The following is an 18,937-nucleotide window of genomic DNA, read 5'->3' as shown; positions in this document are numbered from 1 at the left end:
TCATCAACCATATGAGCTATACCCTGTATGCAGTGCAATTGGGTCAAGTATACAGACTTGACAAGTCATCTCAGTTCACAAGTACTAGCAAAGGCATGTATGAATCACTACTGAGTTTTGAATGTGTGTTTGACTATTTGCTGTGTCTAAACAAAAACTATATATGTGCCGTATTAATGTTCAAAAGTATAATTAGCAAAACATTCAGTAGACAAAATACATATATCTGTCATAGAGAGACTTTCTTAATTAAGATCTCATTAACTGCTGATAGTGATATGTCCCACACTCAAACATTTGTTACAAACTTGTTTTGCAAATGAAATTATGTAAAAAGCAAGATACTACTAGTGCATCAATCTGAAAACATGTTAAGCCAACACCATATTGAAGAATGCAATGAGCATTACAATAATCTGCATATGAGTGAACCTTGCTCCAACAAGAAGCATAACAGTAGCAGCACATGCAAACAATGTAAAGCTCAACATTGCTATGATGGAAAGCCAAAGTGAATGAGGTGGTTGTGCTTGGAGAACTGGTTTGCTGTACTTCAGTGACAATGAACACAAAGCAAACCCAAAGGCCGCCAACCGTGATGCCGCTGTTCCCGTCATGTCTGCTGTTCTTCTTTTCTGACCATAACTATTGGGGAAATGGTTAATTCGTTTTCTGCTATGTACTTCCTCAACACAATTAACATTGCCACATATCTCTAACTCTGTTCCATCTTGCTGTGCAATTCAATTACTATTATTAGCATAAGGACATCACTTCTTTTCATTAGTTGCAGGATTTGGATAGGAAATTAAAGAAAAGAACTTACACTTGAACTGTTTATTCGTCCAAGTGATTCAGAAAGCTTGTCTTTCTCATCATGTGCATTCTTCTCTCTTTTGTTGATCTTCAACCATCCTATAAAGATTTCTTTAAGAATACATCGAACCTGCAAAAACATTAATTGAAACATTTCGATAGCTGACTTTGGCGTATGAAATCAAGATTCCCCAAAATTGATCGAAAAATAAACTAATAATAAACCGATGGTTCATGAGGAAAACATTAAGAATTGAAGATGATGATGATACAGTTGAGCCAAAAATCAAGCATAAACTACTTACCGAGGAGAAGGAATTCATGATTTGGAACACTGCGTAGCGTTTAGGGTTTAGCTTCTCACGAGTTATTTGGTTCAACTTGATTATTTGGGAAGGTCTGAAACCAAACCCTCTTTTCCAAACGATTATTTTATTCCCACAGCTTTGGTGACGTGGAAAAAGAAATACCGCGTTGGACAACAATAGTCGTCATCTACAGCGTCCATTTTATTAAGGAAAATAATGTTTTGACAAATTTTTTTTTGACAAAAATTGACAAAGTTATTATAAATGAAATTAAAATAGATTATCATTTTATTTTTTAACCAAAATAAAATAATAAAATAATACTTTTTTACTTAAATTAGTAATTTGTCAAAAAGTTTTGTTAAAAAACTTTGTTAACCAATCACTTCCCTTTTATTAAGTTTTATTAGGTAAAGTGTTAGGGCTACAGGAAAAACTAAAGTTTTCCATCACTTAGGGTTACTCTTCTGTTCTCTAAATCTTGTGCAGAAGCAAGAAGCGATTTTAGGTTGTGAAAATTTTGAGGTACCTGAGTGAAACGCAAGAAACGGAACAGAGCAGTTCAGCAGCTATGTCCCTTCCTGAAGTTCCGCCAGAAATTCAGCCACAGAGAACGGAGAAGTCCTATAGACAGGAATTCATAGGTTGGTACTAATACTCTTCACCTTCAAGACCATTTTGCAACTGCAATTTCTGAATTGAGAAAGAAAATTATAATTATGGTGCTTTCTCTCCGCTCAAAATTCATTATCATGCATTTTTGTCATTTAAAAATTGTTTTTTACTGCTATGTATTCAATAAGCCTTTTCAATTGGTGAATATTATGATTGCAATGGATTCAAGAAGCTTCGCATTATCGTCACACAGGGTTTTCAAATTTTCATAAATAAGTTAATTTTACTTTTCCAAACATTTTAAGAGTGTTTGGGAAGAAATTTGTTGAATTGATTGAATGCCATAATTTCTAACAACCAATTTTCATGTACATATTTTGTTTCATCTGTGTGCAGAGGGGATGCGGCGGTGGTTTTCCCGTTTTGACGTTGACGCTGAGTTGGAAAGAAAGTTTGAGTTGGAAAGAAAGTTAAAGGTGTGACCCTTCACCCCTTCATTAATGAACCGACTCAAGTCGTAATCCATTTTATACATTTATCAAACATTAGGAAATTTGATCGGATATAAGCTTTAAACCAATTCTTACTGCATTTATGATTGATGAAGTCACCAAAATAATAAAACAAAAACAAAATACATATCGAAACAAGTGCAATACAGAGAGTCTAGAGAAGTTAATTCACTCTTACTTTTCAATTACCATATCTTTATTGTTTGAATGTAGGAGTTCCATGATCTATTTGATGGACTGATAAAGGATGGACTGACAAAGGAGAATTTTAAGGTAGTTGTGGAACCAAATAATAACAGTTTATTATTAAAATTGAATTCTATCTTTATCTCAATTAGTAATAAATTGTTTTGGTTGTTTCAAAAGTACTAAGAGAAACTTCAATCAAATAACTCATTTACCTAATATTTATTTCTTTTAGGTGTATAAACTTCAAGCACACGCGGCTGAGATCAATGAAAAGGTACTTTATAATTAGTAAACCAATTAATAGAAACTTATTATTTAAATTGGATTCTATATTTATTATCTCAAGTACCATTCTTTTTACTTTCAAGAAGAAGAAGGTTGTTTGCATTTCTATCTCTTTTAAAAGTAGCAAGAGAAACTTCATCAAATATCTGCAAAATCCCATAAACTCTCAATTACCTCATATTTTATTGCTTTTAGGAATTTCAACCGTCGCATCTTGAAGATCGTGTTGCTGAGATGAATGAAAAGTTAAAGGTACCTTATAATTAGTAATAAATTATTATATAAATTGAAATTCACTTTTACTTATCAAGTACCATATTTTATTATTTTTACGTTGGATGAGACACTAAAACAAATCTTCCATTTTCTTATACAACTAATATTATTGAAATTCAATTCACTTTTACTTTTCAATTACCATATCTTTATTGTTTGAATGTAGGGGATGGATGATTTATATCAGAAGCTGACACTGAAGAAGTTCAAGGTACTTGTAGATCGAAATTGGATTCTATCTTTATTATCTCAAGTACCATATCTTTCTATGTTGTTTTTACTTGACTTAAATACCTTTTTGGTCCTCATTTTCGTAGTGTTTGTTGTGGATGATCCTCACTTTGACAGAATGTTTAAAATGGTCCTCATTTGTACCGAATGTTTGAAATGGTTCTCATTTTCACAATTTGTGTTTTATTTGGTCCTTTTCTGTAAGGTCGTTTAAATCATTAACGGAGCATTGTATATGCCACATGTACAATGCTTCGTTAATGATTTAAACGGCCTTACAGAAAAGGATCAAATAAAACACAAATTGCGAAAATGAGGATCATTTTAAACATTCGGTAAAAAAATGAGGACTATTTTAAATATTCTGTCAAAACGAGAACCATCCGCAACAAACACTACGAAAATGAGGACCAAAAAAGTATTTAAGCCTTTTTACTTTCAAGAAGGTTGTCCAAATTTAGTTATAACTTTCATTTATTAAGAGATGAGATTTTCTTTAAAAGTCAAAATGAAAAAACATTTCCTAATAAAACTTTTACTTTGATACTCATCAATTTTGTTGAAGTTTCTCATATCTTGTTGTGAGTGACAAAACCTATGTTTTTTTATTTTTGCATGTTTGATACTAGAAACAAATTTTATCAAATTTCTTACTAACCAAGTGACTATCCCCAGATAAAGAAGAGATCCTTTAAAGTGATAAATATTGATGGAGAGAATGAAGCAATTGATGGAAATCCAGATATCACAACTTCCAAGAAACATGAAAAACAAGATAATACTCATGAGGCAATTGATGGGAATGCAGAAACCACAATTTTCAAGAAACATGAAAAACAAGATCATACTCATGAGGCAATTGATGGGAATCCAGATATCATAGGTCTCAAGAAACATGAAAAACAAGATCATACTGTATGGGCTGGCTTCTTAGCACTTGAGGTCGGCGTAGCAAGTTGTTTAGGTAATCCTTTCGATAAGTTACCAAAATTGTTGGAAAGCACAGGTAAGGTAAAGCAGCAATCAGTTATAAATTCTGGAGAAGCACTTCGTGTGTTTGCCCAACCCATAACATGGAACGCAATACTCTTTGGGAGTTTCATTTTCTCAACAATTCATGCACCATTGGGTTTTCGTGTGTCTGCAAACTCAATCCAGATGCTACTTTTGGTGTATTGCATTTTAGCAGAAGCAGAAGCATTGTCTGATTGTGCTGTTATGTGGGGTTCAACTCAGATCCCTGCTCTTCTGTTTGTTTGTGGATGGGCCATTGTTCCGGTGCTGCTTATCGCCTCCATCATCGCGGGGCTGAAGTATTCACGCTTCTCTCCAAAATAGGTAAAAAAAAATTTGGATATCTGTTGGGAACTAAATCAATGATTTTCTCTCATACACTGCTACTTCCTCTTATCTGTTCACACTAATAATCAGTGACGATTCCTTTTAGTGAGGATGTGTAGTTATTAGGTTGCGATTGCCATCAAATGAAATTGAGATCGTCATGGGTTTAATCTGTTCATAATTTAGGCTTGTTTAAGAACAGTGAAAGTTTATCTTAGAAAAGTGGTGGGTGCCAATAAAAATCTTCCAAATTTCTTTCTTCTAAACTATAAGAAAACAAATACCTCTGGATATTACCCAAATAACCCCACTTAAATCATTGACACATGTCCCTTTTTTAGGTTTTTCCGTCATTTCACTTAAGGAAATTACCCAAATAACCCCACTGATTCACTTGACATCTGTCTTCCAAACTGGTGTTTTGGTAAAATAATAACGTTGGCACTGATCAGAAGCCCAAACCTCAGTAATTGACTATTCTAACCCTTTATTTGAGATTGAACTTGGTTTAGTGGGCGGGGTTAAAAGTCATTTTGTATTTCCCGCCTTTTACGTGTTGGAAGAAGGGAAACTGTGCATGAGGTGATTGATGTTCCATGCATTGATTATGTCAGCCGTGTTTGAAATCATTTTTTAAGGGTAGTGTTTAGTGTTTTGGTTTTTTCATATGGTTCTTGCATTTTCCTTTCTCCGGTTTGGGTATGCGTTTTTTTTTTCCAGTTTACTGTCTCAATTTCTCCTTCCATATAGTACCGTAATTTCTGTGTTGTTGCACCTGATTCTTTGGTTTGATGGTGTTCCTGAGTTGGCTTCAGATGATTTTTCGTTTTGTTTTCAAGGTGTAGGTGGGTTGGTTTGAGATGATTTTTCGTTTAGGTTTTTAGTGCATTGTTTATTATTAACTGTAATAAAATACTGTTTTTTGGATGTTGTTTACTTTGATCGTGTATCTCACTTCCTCTGACTTCGATCCTCTGTAATATATTTTGTAATATTATTTTAGGGTTCGTGTTTGTATTTTCCAGTTCATTGTGTGTTGTTTATTGTTATTGTTTGTTGTTTATTGTTATTGTGTTTAACGCTTTTGGTTTGTATTGTCGTTTCCCCAGTTAGGTGAGGTATGATCTTCCTTTGCTTTGTTTTCAGTTTTATATTTTGTTATTTCTATACTTTTCGGGTTGTATAAATGGATTTTTTTTGGTGTGTGCTTTTTCGGGTTCGTGGAGATTGCATTTGTTGTCTTCAAATGGCTAGAAAATTTGATTTGATCAAAGATATAGATGACAAGAAAGAGACTTTGAAGCTTGCTGTGAGAGTAAAGGATTTGTGGTTCGTTGAAAACCGGGATACGAATCGTCATATGGAGTTGATTCTTTTGGATCAGAAGGTAATTCAACTTTGTTGTCTTCTTTATTCTTTGGTATATGTAATCATGTTTACTGTTAACGTTATTTTTGCAGGGAGATATGATTCCTGCAATGGTAAAAAAAGAAGATATAGGTTTGTGGGAACAGAAGTTGGTTGAGGGTCATACCTACATAATGCATAATTTTAAGATCATGAAGAACCAGGGACAATTTCGTGTTTGTGACCACCCTTACAAGTTATTGTTCATAGGTGCAACAACTATAAAAGATCAACCAATATCAAGTATTCCTCTAAAACATTTATAATTTCAAAAGTATCGAGGATATAGTTGATGGAAAATTCTCTGCTGATTTGGTTTATGGTACGTACATATACTAATGCTTTTTTACTTCACCCTATACAAATTTAATAATTTTGTTTGCATGCTAATATTGGTTTTAGATGTTATTGGAGTGGTGGATAATGTGAGGTGTAATCCCCAGTCCAAGAATGTTGTATTTCATATAAGGGATTTAAGGTTTGTGTATTTGATATAAGGGTTTAAGTATAGTGTTTTCATTATATGTATCGTAATTTATAATGTATTGTGTTTTCATTATACAGTTCTGCTGTTATTGGGTGTACCTTGTGGGATTCCTATTACTTTAAATTTATGAGTAATTGGAGGGGAGAAGCAGATTCCTTTGTTGTTGTTGTTATGTTGACTCAAGCTAAGATCAAACCGTCTTCAGGTTTGTCAATTTAAATTCATTGTTTTGTGCTGGAGTAATGTCATTTTGTATTTCATTATTTTTCTGATGGATTTAGGACGGTGGCCAGTGTCAATATCAAATTCGTGGAATGGTTCGAAGTTGTTTATGGGTGATGAATGTTCTGAATTGGTCCGGTTCAAGGAACAATGGATACAGTATATATTCTTGAATTTCTTGAATTATTTCTTGAATTGCTTAGTTCTTAGAATATTGTTTTCCATTTATTATTTTATATACTGAAATACATATTGGAATACTCACATACATATTGGAATTACAGACGTTTTGGCAATGAAGTTAGTCAAAGTCAAGAAGCTAGCGAGTTGAGTTCACCGTCTCAATATACTGAACATGAGAAATTTATGTATAAAGCTGTTGTCAGTACAATATCCGAAATCACAACAATGAAGGAGGTAATATAGCACTAACTAATGGTTTTAACATCGTTACCCAAATTTTTAAGTTTTTTATTGTAATGACTTTTTTTTATGTATATAGGAAGTGTATTGTGTTACTGTTGCAACTACCGTCAAGTTTAATTTAGGGAATGATGGATGGTGTTATCCAGTATGCAATGGTTGCAGGAAGAAGACTGAAGAGATAGGTGCTTTTAAGTGTGTCATGTGTGGGTTTAATAATGGAAAACCTGGAATTAGGTTTGTATTTCTTATAGCTTAGATATGTTAATGTATGTTGTATGGTTTTAATTAAAAGAGTCATTTTTGTTGTAGATATAAGTTGGAATTACAGGTCTGTGATGGAGACAGTTATGCGAATTTCGTCATGTGGGATCAAGACTGTACTAACTTGATTGGTGTATCAGCTGTTGAGTTAATGAATAAGATGATTGAGGTAGTATTGGTATGTTGATTTATTAATTTAATAAAAGTTTATTGTTAATGGGTTTTTCTTTTCTTTTTAGGATGGGGAGGATGATCCGAAATGTTTTCCAGAGGATCTTGATGTTATGCTGGGATGTACTCTAGCATTCAAGGTTAGAGTTCAACCAAAAAACAGATCTTCATCGGTCATGAAAGCTTCAAACAGTCTTGAAACCATTGCTTTTATTAGAAGTAAACTTGAGTCAAAGATGGTAACTCATTTATATGATGCTTTAAGTTTACCTACCCTACTGGGATACTTACATCAAATTAAATGTTTTTAATTACTAAATTTTTGATTGTTGATATGTAGAATAATAAAGAGTCCAGCGGTGAAGCTATGTCTGATTCCAGTACCGAGGAAAATTCTAAGGCCAGAGACCAGATACAAATGGTGAAATTATTTATGTCACTAATTGCATTGTATGTAGTTTTTTATGATCTAATAAATATTTGTCTAAATGCACAGGGTAAACAGTCTTCTCATGTACCTGTTTGTGACTCTAACAACCAAAATGAATCCTTTCCCATTATTGCTTATGAGTCTCAGACAGATGTGGTAACACTCATTCAAATTTATGTTAGTCGTTTAATTCTGATACTAAATAATGATGTAATACCTGTTGGTTTGGGAATTCTAGATTAATAAGGAGTCCAGTCCCACAGATACATGTGGTTCCAAGATGAAATCTATGGCAGTTGGTCTGATTAAAAGTGGATCTCGTGGAAAAAATGTATGTCTACTTTTAACTTATGTTTATAGTTCTCTGTTCACACTAATTTTTAATGAAGTACTTTTATGGTAATTTTAGATTAAAGAATCCAGTCCCACTGCAATATATGGGTCCAGTACACAATCGAAAGCTACAAATCTGATAAGAACTGGATTTCATGGAAATAAGGTATCTGTACTTCAACCAATTTTTATAGTTTTCAGTTGACACTAAATTGATGATATGCTATTTTTATGCAATATACAGGTTAAAGAGTCTGATCCTGTTGATCTAAGTCCCTGCAGTACGCAATCTAAAACACTTGCTTCCACTAAAACTCCAAGTCATACAGGAAAGGTCTCTATAATTAAAACTGTTTGTGTACTTATTTCATTGCAGTTTCTAAAACCCTTGCTTCCACTTGCTTCCCGTTTTCTAAGCACTTTCTTTTTTAATGGACAGATTAAAGAACCTAGGTGTAATAAAAATACCGAAGCTGACAATGCCATGGTAAGATAGATATATAATTTTATTATTAAATATTAAATGTTTTATAACTAACAAAATGGATGTCATAGTAATACTTTTTTTATATGCTGCAGTTGACTGTGAGTGGTTCAGAAGATCATGATCCTTATATTGATTTTTGTGTTACCCCTACAAAGGACTTATTGCTGGACTTTGAAGTTGATTGCGACCACCTTGAAGATATACCAAGTGTAGAATTTTCGAGGTCCAAGACTAAGAAACGAATGAAACAGGAAAAACATTAATTTGGGCCACTGCTGTTTGTAATTAGACATCTATGTAATATATATATATATAGTAGACATCTATATATATATATATATATATATATATATATATATATATATATATATATATATATATATATATATATATATATATATATATATATATATACATGGTAACTGGTAAATGGGTGGTAAATGGTAACTTGGCTTTTGGAAACCATACCCATGTTAATGTTTTTTGTGCTGGACTTGGCTGTATTTTGTTCGAGTTGGCTATAAAGGATGCAAAATGGTTATAATTAATGTTGGTATAACCAAACTATATCGCACATTATTATTGCAATGTAAATGGTTTTGGACATCTATTCTTATGGTAATACTATACATATATTTCGGGTTTATTAACTATTGATTTGTTGGTGTAAAAAAGTACGTTGATTGCAAAATAGTATGCCACTACATCAATAGTTCATTGAAGATGTTTACAAAATTGACGTCATGTTTTCAAACACCTGATCATTAATAATATTTAAAGATCAAGCACTACCACATAATTCATTAAAGATGTTAACAAAATTTGCTTCATGTTGTCACACACCTGATCATTAATAATATTTAAAGCATTAAGAATATTGGAAGATGGAGCACTACCATATCAAAACGAGAACCATAACCAATCATTAGACAATTAGTATCCACAATATATATATATATACACACACACACGTAATATATATGTTCACAAAATATAGATAATCTTTACAAAATGATGAAAAGAACTAGAACTAAATTTTTATCTCCATTACATGAATATACATGCTCAGGTCCCTATCAACACCAAGTTGGATCATAGTGCCTTCCTTGAATCCATTTTCATTGCAGAAGTCTTTCCACCCACAAGTTAAATAACATTGATTGTTATTGGTTCCAGACCATCTAATTTTGCAAGGCCAACAATCACCTTCTGCATTCACCAATAAATAGCCCTTCCTCTGTTTAACCAAAGCTTTTCGAGCAAATTCAGAATCCAAGTATTGAAAGACGTTTGAATTTTAATAAATTAGAAGACATCAAACAAATTGATAATTCAAATAACCAAGTCTAAGAATCTGTTACCATTGAAGAAGATTTCGCATCATTTGAAGATAAGCATTTTGACATTGAATGGTAGAAGTCTGCAGGATCATAACCTCCATCATTTGAAGATATTCCATCATTTGTAGATAAGGCTTCCGAATTGTTAATACTCACCAAATGCGAAGTATAATCAATCTCAATGGCTTCAGCCGAATAAACCTTGAATAAAAACGTATCTTTGCCAACATAATTCATGTGTATGGCTTTGTTTTCCTTCAGATCGTAGTATTGACATATCTCCAACACACCTTTATGTATTATAAAATCTCCATTCTCTAATTTCTGGATACCAACATCATGTTTCTTCTGACGCGGATCAATAAGTTTAAATTTGTTGATAGTCAATTCATGTGCCCAAAAAATAACAAAGGAGTCATCTAGGCGAATGGTTTTCTGCAAGCAAGTTAAACATAGACAAATCATTTAAACCAAATGTTTTACATAATGGGATACAATGATTCAAACTATTAAATAGTACCTCAGATACCAATATCTCTGATTTAAAGCAAGTCATAAACCTTGAAGAAGACAAAGTGCGTTGCGGCATAGGAAGCATATTGGGTGCAGGATAATTGATTTCTTCCATGGGTAAACTGAAAATTCTAAACTGGAAATAGCGGTTTCCACAGTAAAGGATCATTAACCAGTAAAGATCATCCAACTTATAAAACTTTGCAAGTTCATTAGCTATCCGAAATTTGCGGTTTTCCATCAAAGAATCTTCAAATTCCACCATAATAAAATTTCCTACCGGATCACGGAAATAATTTGGGCCCATTACCATGTGTTGTCCCCAATAAGCAAAGAAGGTTTCATCAAACTCTACGAATTCCTACAAACAATTACAAAATCCAACAAAGATGGGATTTTTAGAAAACTAATAACTATACACGGTGCAGTGGTTGAACATTTCATTCAAGATTGCTTTCTTCCAGCAATCTAACAATAAAAGAACCGTTAAAACTAAATGAAAACACAACTTTATGACTTACCCATTGTGGATGAACCAAAGTCATTGAAGTCTGGAACCAGTTTTTGAAGGAGTAACGTTTTGCAGAGTTATTTTCATTTTCCCTATAGGTTGCCATTGAAGAGTTTGGATGGTGAAGTTCGAAAAACCAAACAATTAACAACATATATAAAAGCTGAAACGATGTGAGGGGTTATCCAAATGGAAAGTTCTATCGTTAGAGTTATTTTTATTTAATTCAAAAAAAAACTCATAGAAATGAAAGGTTAATTAATGGATGTAGACATTTACATCAAGTACGTTCTAGAAAAGCGTTCAGAAGTCGAACTGCTCCTATACCATGCAATCAATCATTTCTATAATAAAGGATTTCATAAAATTAAATTAAGTTAATAATTTTATTAATTTTGGCGCGCTTTATTCATGGACCGTGAACCAAAAGCTTTTTTAGCAAGAACTGTTTCAAAGCTTCAGACATCAGAAAAACTAATACACATAGCAGCAGGCAATGCAAGGAATCAATCCCAACCAGTCAAGTAAATGAAGTGAGAGGTAACTTGGATTAAATGCTATTTTTAATGTTTTGTTCTCGCACATGTTAGACATCTACCCTGCCTTTATTCCATCTTGGAATTAATTTTTCAACTTTAATGTTATGTGAATGTGTTTATGTACTGGGAAAAATTTTAAAGTTTTCTATCTACACCATTAATGACTTTACCTTTAGCAAATTAATGTGAATGTCCAAATTGCTTTTGTTTCAGTTCGAAGTTTATTGCCATAGTAAGCAATATGAGTGATCCGAACGTCCTATCAAACCTAGGTTGTGCAAATGCAAGACTAAAGAGAAAGTTGGTGCTAAAAGAAAAGAAAATGAAGTGTGCACAAAAGACTCAAAGTCTCCTACTTGACCAGGAACAGCGCAAGAAAAGGAATTTCACACCATTATGTGATATAACAATGAATGCTTTCCTCAATCAAGATACTCCAACACATGATCATATGGGTGGCTATTATAAAGGTCAACCACCACAAACAAGGACCAACGAAATGAACCACAGATTATTTGAGCAGAGTTCTCATCGTCAAAATTTATTTCGAAAGTTTGAGGTTGCTGGATCCATAGGTCAATCATCTTTCCAGAGAATAGTAAATGATACTACAATATGTCCAAGTACAACCATTTCAATCAAAAATATGTGTACAGGTAGTAGTTTCTAAATTGTTGCGCATATCAATATATATTCTAAATTAAGTATCTATTGACAAAATAATAACACCATTTTAGACATAGGACAAAGTGTCTCAGATTCAGCATCAGACCCTAATGAGGAAATGGAAGATCAAAGTGTAGAACAAGATCACGAAATTCCACAAAAAATAGTTCCAAGATAAGATTGTATTTCATACTTATAGCTTGTACTAAACGTATATTGAATTCTATTTACTAACCATCTATTTAATTGTGCACAATGTATGCAGACATTGGTGATCCACTATTCATATGTAAGGAATGCAAAGCCTATATGTGGTACGAGGAAAGGATTAACAAGAGCAGAAGGTCCACCAATCCGGCATTTCATCTGTGTTGTGGTAATGGTAAAGTTCAATTACCAAATCTAAAGGACCCGCCAACTCTTCTGCAACGTCTTTTGTTTGATAATGACTCAAAAGAGAGCAAGAACTATCAAAATAACATTAGAACATACAATATGATGTTTGCATTCACATCTCCTGGAGCAAAAGTCGATACCAGTTTCAACAATGGAAAAGGGCCACCTAATTTACGAATTCAAGGTCAATCTTGTCATAGAATAGGAAGCCTCTTACCAATCCCTGGAGGACTTCCCAAATTTGCTCAACTTTATATTTACGACACTGAAAATGAAGTTCAACACAGAATGGAATCTTTAAGGTACACGAATGTTTCCTCTATTTAATGTTAATCAAATACAATAATTGGTTATTTCACCAGTTAACCTTTGCAGGAATCAGAACATCATTGATTCGGAAATTGTCAGCAAATTAAAGATGATGCTAGACGAATTCAATGTTCATGCCAAATGTTTTAGAATGGCAAGAGACAGATATAGAGACCAACCATTTGATGACTTGAAATTGAGACTTATTGCAGATAGGACAAAAGATGGAAGGATATATAATATCCCCAATGTTTCAGAAGTTGCAGCCCTTATAGTTGGTGATGTAGATAGTGCTTCAGGCAGAGACATCATAATGGAAAAGCAGTCTGGGAAGTTGCAAAGAATAAATGAACTGCACACTAGCTATTTAGGATTTCAATATCCTTTACTTTTCCCATATGGGGAAGATGGTTATAGACATGATGTCAATCATCGAGAGAAACCAGGATTAAACAACAAAAGAAACAGACTCACGATTAGGGAATGGTTTTGTTATAGACTACAAACCAGAGAATGTGAAGCACAAACTGTGCTTAGATCTAGACGACTTTTTCAACAATTCATAGTGGATGGATATACAATGATGGAATCTGAAAGATTGTCATTCATTAAATATAATCAATCTAAGTTAAGGGTGGATAAATACAATAACCTCTGTCAGGCTTCCACCAGCTCACAAACTCAAGGATCACAACAGGGAAAGAGGGTTGTTCTTCCATCATCTTTTATTGGTAGCCGCAGATTTATGGACCAACTATATTTTGATGGAATGGCTATTTGTAGTTATATGGGATTCCCAGACCTTTTTATAACTTTCACATGCAATCCTAAATGGCCAGAAATAACCAGAATGCTTGCTAAGCTAAAGTTATCTCCAACAGACCGTCCTGATATAGTTTCAAGGGTCTTCAAAATCAAGTTTGAACAACTTTTGACAGACTTAACTAAGAACCATCTACTAGGCAAAACCATTGCATGTAAGCCATCCCTTTTTGTAATATTGTTTCTATTCCCACAGTTTGGATTGTTTTTTTCTGTCAATAAATGTCTTTTTCTTTATTTGCAGTCATGTATACTATAGAATTTCAGAAGCGCGGTCTACCTCATGCACACCTACTGATTTTTTTGCATCCCAGTGCCAAATACCCAACTCCTGATGATATTGATAGGGTAATATCTGCAGAAATCCCCTGTCCAATAAGTAATCCTGAATTGCATAAATGTGTTCAAGATCATATGATTCATGGACCTTGTGGAATGTCAAACAAATCTCTCCCTTGCATGAAAAACGGAAAATGTTCACGCCTATTTCCCAAAAAATTTCAAAGCACAACTACCATATCAGAAGATGGTTTTCCTCATTATCGTAGAAGGAACGATTCAGTAACAGTAACCAAGAATGGGGTTTGTCTTGACAATCGGTCTGTGATTCCTTACAATCCACAATTATTGTTGAAGTACCAAGCACATATAAATGTTGAATGGTGTAATCGTAGCACTTCCATCAAGTACTTATTCAAATACATCAACAAGGGTTACGACAGAATAACGGCTGCTATAGTTCCTGAGCAAAATGAATTTGTTTTGAACAAAGAACCAATAGATGAAATCAAGCAATATCTTGATTGCAGATATGTATCACCTTGTGAAGCATGTTGGAGAATATTTTCATTTCCAATTCATGGACGAAATCCAGCAGTAGAAAGGTTGTTTTTCCATCTGCCTGGAGAACAAGCAGTATACTTTAAAGATGATGACGTGATTGACGACATCATGGGAAAGGCAACAGTTTCGGAATCAATGTTTATAAGTTGGATGGAATGTAACAAGAAATACGCAGAAGCCAGGGAATTAACATATGCTGAATTCGTTTCTAAGTTTGTATACGTCAAGAAAGATAGATGTTGGAAACCAAGGAAAATGGGAAATACTATTGGAAGACTGATTTGGGTTCCTCCAAGCACTGGCGAAGTATTTTATCTTAGAAGAATGCTAACCCATGTAAGAGGACCAACATCTTACATTGATATCAGAACAGTCAACAATGTAGTATATTCTACTTTTAGAGAGGCTTGCTTAGCTTTGGGAATATTACCAGATGATACAGAATATGTAGAAGCTATAAAAGAAGCAAAGGATTGGGGTTCCGGACATTATCTAAGAAAATTATTTGTGACTATCATATTGTCAAATAGTGTTGATCGACCAGAAGACCTATGGAACAAGACATGGGAGTGGTTAGCAGATGGAATTCTCTATCGAGAAAGAATAATAGCAGGAAATCCAAGTTAGCTCAACTAAATTGTATTCATAAATATATAATCCAAATTTAAATGTCTTATATGTTTTTGTGTGCAGAACTGAATCTAACTCCAGAAGTAATCCAAAATCTAACCTTGATTGAGATTGAAAAGATCTTGGAATGTAATAGAAGCAGTTTAAAGTTGTTTCCAACAATGCCATACCCAAATGAATTTGTTACCCAAAATTGTGGAAATAGATTGATATATGCAGAACTTGACTATAACACAGGTGACCAACGACAAATATTCCAATAAAATTTCAAATCCATGACAAGTAAAGCATTATTATCGTTTTTTGTACTTCAATACTAAATCGAATTACATAATGCAATCATTTTGAATAACCATTCAATTACAGGTGAACAAAAAAAAAAAATTTCAAAAGATCAAGCAAGCAGTTGTTAATAGACAAGGAGGTGTATTCTTCTTGTATGGGTATGGTGGAACTGGCAAAACGTTCATGTGGAAGACGCTTTCAGCAGCAGTTCGTTCCGAAGGTAAAATTGTACTCACAGTAGCTTCAAGTGGAATAGCTTCACTCTTATTGCCAGGAGGACGAACAACACATTCTAAATTCAAGATACCGGTTCCAACACTAGAACATTCGATGTGTAACATTTCACAAGGATCCGAAGTGTCAGAGTTGTTAAAGAAAGCAGAACTAATTATTTGGGATGAAGCTCCTATGGCACACAAATTTTGTTTTGAATCTCTGGATAGAACTCTAAAAGACATAATGAACGGTATTACAAAAGAAGGTTCAGTTTTTGGAGGAAAAGTCATAGTATTTGGAGGAGACTTTAGGCAAATATTACCTGTTATACCAGGAGGGTCGAGATCAGATATTGTCAACGCCACAATTAATTCATCTTATATATGGGACTACTGTGAAGTTTTAAAACTTACAAAAAACATGCGTCTGTTACAAGAAGGCCTACAATCAACTCTTGCATCAGAGATTCAAGAATTCTCAGACTGGATAGTTCAAATTGGTGATGGTAAGTTACAAGAACCTAATGACGGTTTAGTTGAAATTGAAATACCTGAAGAATTTCTAATTTCAGAGTTCAATGATCCTATAGAAGCAATTGTGTCTGCCATTTACCCAAATTTGATACAAAAGCATACGGATGAGTCGTATCTACAGTGTAGGGCAATATTGGCAAGTAGGATTGAGACAGTTAATGAAATCAATCAATACATGTTATCACTAATTCCAGGTATATTAGTCTACACCCTCGAACTCACGATTACAATTTGGAAACTTAGTTTGACTAATGTTATTACTAATACAGGGCAGGAGAAGGAGTATCTGAGCTGCGATTCAGTTGATGAAACAGAATCTGCTGCAAATAATAGCTACAACACTATAACTTCAGAATTCCTAAATTCTCTGTCTACGTCTGGCCTTCCCAACCATAGAATAAAACTGAAGATTGGAGCACCAATAATGCTTTTGAGGAACTTGGATCAAGCAGAAGGTTTGTGCAATGGAAGCAGATTAATAATTACACGACTTGCAAACCATGTTATTGGAGCTAAGATGATTACAGCTAATAATGATAATCACGACATTTATATTCCACGAATGTCAATGTCCCCTTCACAATCCCCTTGGCCATTTAAGCTTATCAGAAAACAATTTCCTATCATGCTATCATATGCAATGACAATCAACAAATCTCAAGGTCAATCTCTCCGTTTTGTTGGATTGTATTTACCGACTCCGGTTTTTAGTCACGGTCAGCTATATGTTGCAGTCTCTCGAGTTCAAAGTAAATTTGGGTTAAGAATCCTAATCCATGATAAGGACAACAAGCCTTGCAATACAACAACCAATGTTGTATACAAAGAAGTCTTCCAAAATGTATAGTTGTTCTTAACACAAAACCTTTTGTTACTATTTACTGAACGTTTTGTAAAACATTGCCAAAGAAATTATTGGAAGAAGATATATTTCTGTTTACAAACAAGTTCCATACAAAGAAGTTCGATCTATTATTTATGATTACAGGTCATGCCAAACATGGGAATAAATTCTTACCTTTCGGCATAGTAGAACCATTGCAATTACCTTATGAAGATCTACGCATGTTAAAACCTCGAAATCCCAATTGCAAACAATGATACATGTATCCTCCCAAGCTTAGCTGCAAAAACGAAAAATCTTCAATAAAGAAATCCAGATCCCACAGATATGGTTTGTAAACTAATTGATCAATATGAGATTAAAAAAGAATAACCATTCAACGTTATTGAGGACACAAGAACTCACCAAAACAGATATCAAGCGCCTCCCATTGTTCCAACTTTTCAATTGTTCCCAAAAGCTTACAATTTCCGCTATATCAACCCGTGACCAATGACTACTTTAGAATCTTTTCAGGTTGACCATTATTTTGTCCTATTGCACCACACATGAAAATGCATTTAAAATGAAACCAACAAACATACCTAACTTATATTCAAGTTTCATAACAACACCACCAAAATTCATTTCTGCACCACTACGACAAAATTAATTACATTCAGCTTTTTTCCAATTCCAGTTTTTATTAACAGCCATGCATGTTCCAGTTTGTTTTCTTTCACCATCCATTGGGAGTACGTCAACCTAGAACCCAAACCAAATTTTCACTAACCACACCACCACAAACATTAGGTACAAATATATCAGTACCCATCACTATATTATGGGTACACAAAAGGATCATCGCACTTAATTATTTTATTAAAATTAAGATTAACAATTTTCGTTATTAATCAATGATTGCAGTTAAATATTTTCATGAAATTCCTACAAAGCTTTGGTTTATTAATTTCTTTTTGGGATTAATTCTCTATTCGTAAATTTTATATAACATCAATAATTTTTCCAAAATACACATTACTTTAATTAGTACACCTGAATTTATTATTTCAAATTACATTCATGTAATTTGGTGCCACATTAATATACGAACAAAATTTACTACATTAATCACTACATTAAAACCACGCCAACCATTTCAAGTAATGAAATATTTTTACCTATAGTCTCAATCAATGACTAAAACATTTTAAACATATTTAATATCAGCGTGGAGAACGTTCACTACGAGGTTAAACATTCAACAAAATAACAATACACAGTTAAACACGAGTTCACATAACAGACATTGTCCTTACAAAACCTTAAAATAAGCAACACACCTACACCTTTACAACATAGATGATATTTCTCTTATCATTCTCTATTACAAACTTTATGCCATCACCAGCACCTAAGGCATTGTCCTTGCAGAACGTCTTCCATCCACACGTCAGATAGCATTCAAAATTGCTCCTTCCAGTCCAACGAATTGAACAAGGCCAATATATACCAGTTTCATTTGTCAGCAAATAGTTCTTGCGGCTTTTATCCAAAAAGTGCCCAGCAAAATTGGAATTCAGATACTGCAAACAAAATTAGTATGTTACACACCAATTCTATAACAATAAAACTATGACAAGTATACAGCCGTTAACATAAAGTATACCAAACATGAACTTCGAATACCATAACCAGTTAAGTACTTCACCAC

General features: G+C 33.6%; 4 protein-coding genes across 9 annotated transcripts; 3 read left to right on the top strand and 1 right to left on the bottom strand.

The window, feature by feature from the left end:
• Positions 1-203: 203 nt before the first annotated feature.
• On the bottom strand, positions 204-1,284 carry LOC114166328. The gene is made up of 3 exons (XM_028051041.1): positions 1,122-1,284; positions 827-946; positions 204-734 (listed from the first exon to the last, which is right to left on the bottom strand). Exons 1-3 carry the CDS (start codon positions 1,137-1,139, stop codon positions 372-374), a joined length of 501 nt encoding a protein of 166 aa, XP_027906842.1. The 5' UTR covers positions 1,140-1,284; the 3' UTR covers positions 204-371.
• Positions 1,285-1,547: 263 nt separating this feature from the next.
• Positions 1,548-4,832, top strand: LOC114165900. The gene is made up of 7 exons (XM_028050527.1): positions 1,548-1,768; positions 2,136-2,215; positions 2,465-2,524; positions 2,673-2,714; positions 2,921-2,977; positions 3,168-3,212; positions 3,908-4,832. Exons 1-7 carry the CDS (start codon positions 1,696-1,698, stop codon positions 4,568-4,570), a joined length of 1,020 nt encoding a protein of 339 aa, XP_027906328.1. The 5' UTR covers positions 1,548-1,695; the 3' UTR covers positions 4,571-4,832.
• On the top strand, positions 4,293-9,112 carry LOC114165898. Of its 6 annotated transcripts, XM_028050524.1 has the most exons (17): positions 4,293-4,570; positions 5,800-5,960; positions 6,034-6,302; positions 6,383-6,458; positions 6,545-6,672; positions 6,749-6,848; positions 6,974-7,106; positions 7,192-7,349; positions 7,425-7,545; positions 7,616-7,786; positions 7,888-7,968; positions 8,044-8,133; positions 8,216-8,308; positions 8,387-8,476; positions 8,555-8,644; positions 8,750-8,797; positions 8,890-9,112. In XM_028050524.1, the coding sequence occupies exons 5-17, from the start codon at positions 6,594-6,596 to the stop codon at positions 9,058-9,060; spliced, it is 1,425 nt and encodes a 474-aa protein (XP_027906325.1). In that variant the 5' UTR covers positions 4,293-4,570; positions 5,800-5,960; positions 6,034-6,302; positions 6,383-6,458; positions 6,545-6,593; the 3' UTR covers positions 9,061-9,112. The 6 variants fall into 6 exon arrangements, with proteins under 6 accessions (XP_027906325.1, XP_027906326.1, XP_027906323.1 ...); XM_028050525.1 differs by lacking the exon at positions 6,383-6,458; XM_028050522.1 differs by having other exon boundaries at positions 6,034-6,458; positions 6,761-6,848.
• A 3,509-nt stretch (positions 9,113-12,621) lies between these two features.
• LOC114165980 lies at positions 12,622-17,247 on the top strand. Its single transcript, XM_028050625.1, has 6 exons — positions 12,622-13,074; positions 13,145-14,048; positions 14,138-15,358; positions 15,430-15,622; positions 15,720-16,594; positions 16,670-17,247. The coding sequence occupies exons 1-6, from the start codon at positions 12,622-12,624 to the stop codon at positions 17,245-17,247; spliced, it is 4,224 nt and encodes a 1,407-aa protein (XP_027906426.1).
• Positions 17,248-18,937: the final 1,690 nt, after the last annotated feature.

Source organism: Vigna unguiculata, chromosome 10 (assembly GCF_004118075.2).
Source record: "Vigna unguiculata cultivar IT97K-499-35 chromosome 10, ASM411807v1, whole genome shotgun sequence".
Lineage (NCBI taxonomy): Eukaryota > Viridiplantae > Streptophyta > Magnoliopsida > Fabales > Fabaceae > Vigna > Vigna unguiculata.
Note: the sequence above shows the minus strand (reverse complement) of the source record. Positions and strands in the feature narration are given on the sequence as shown.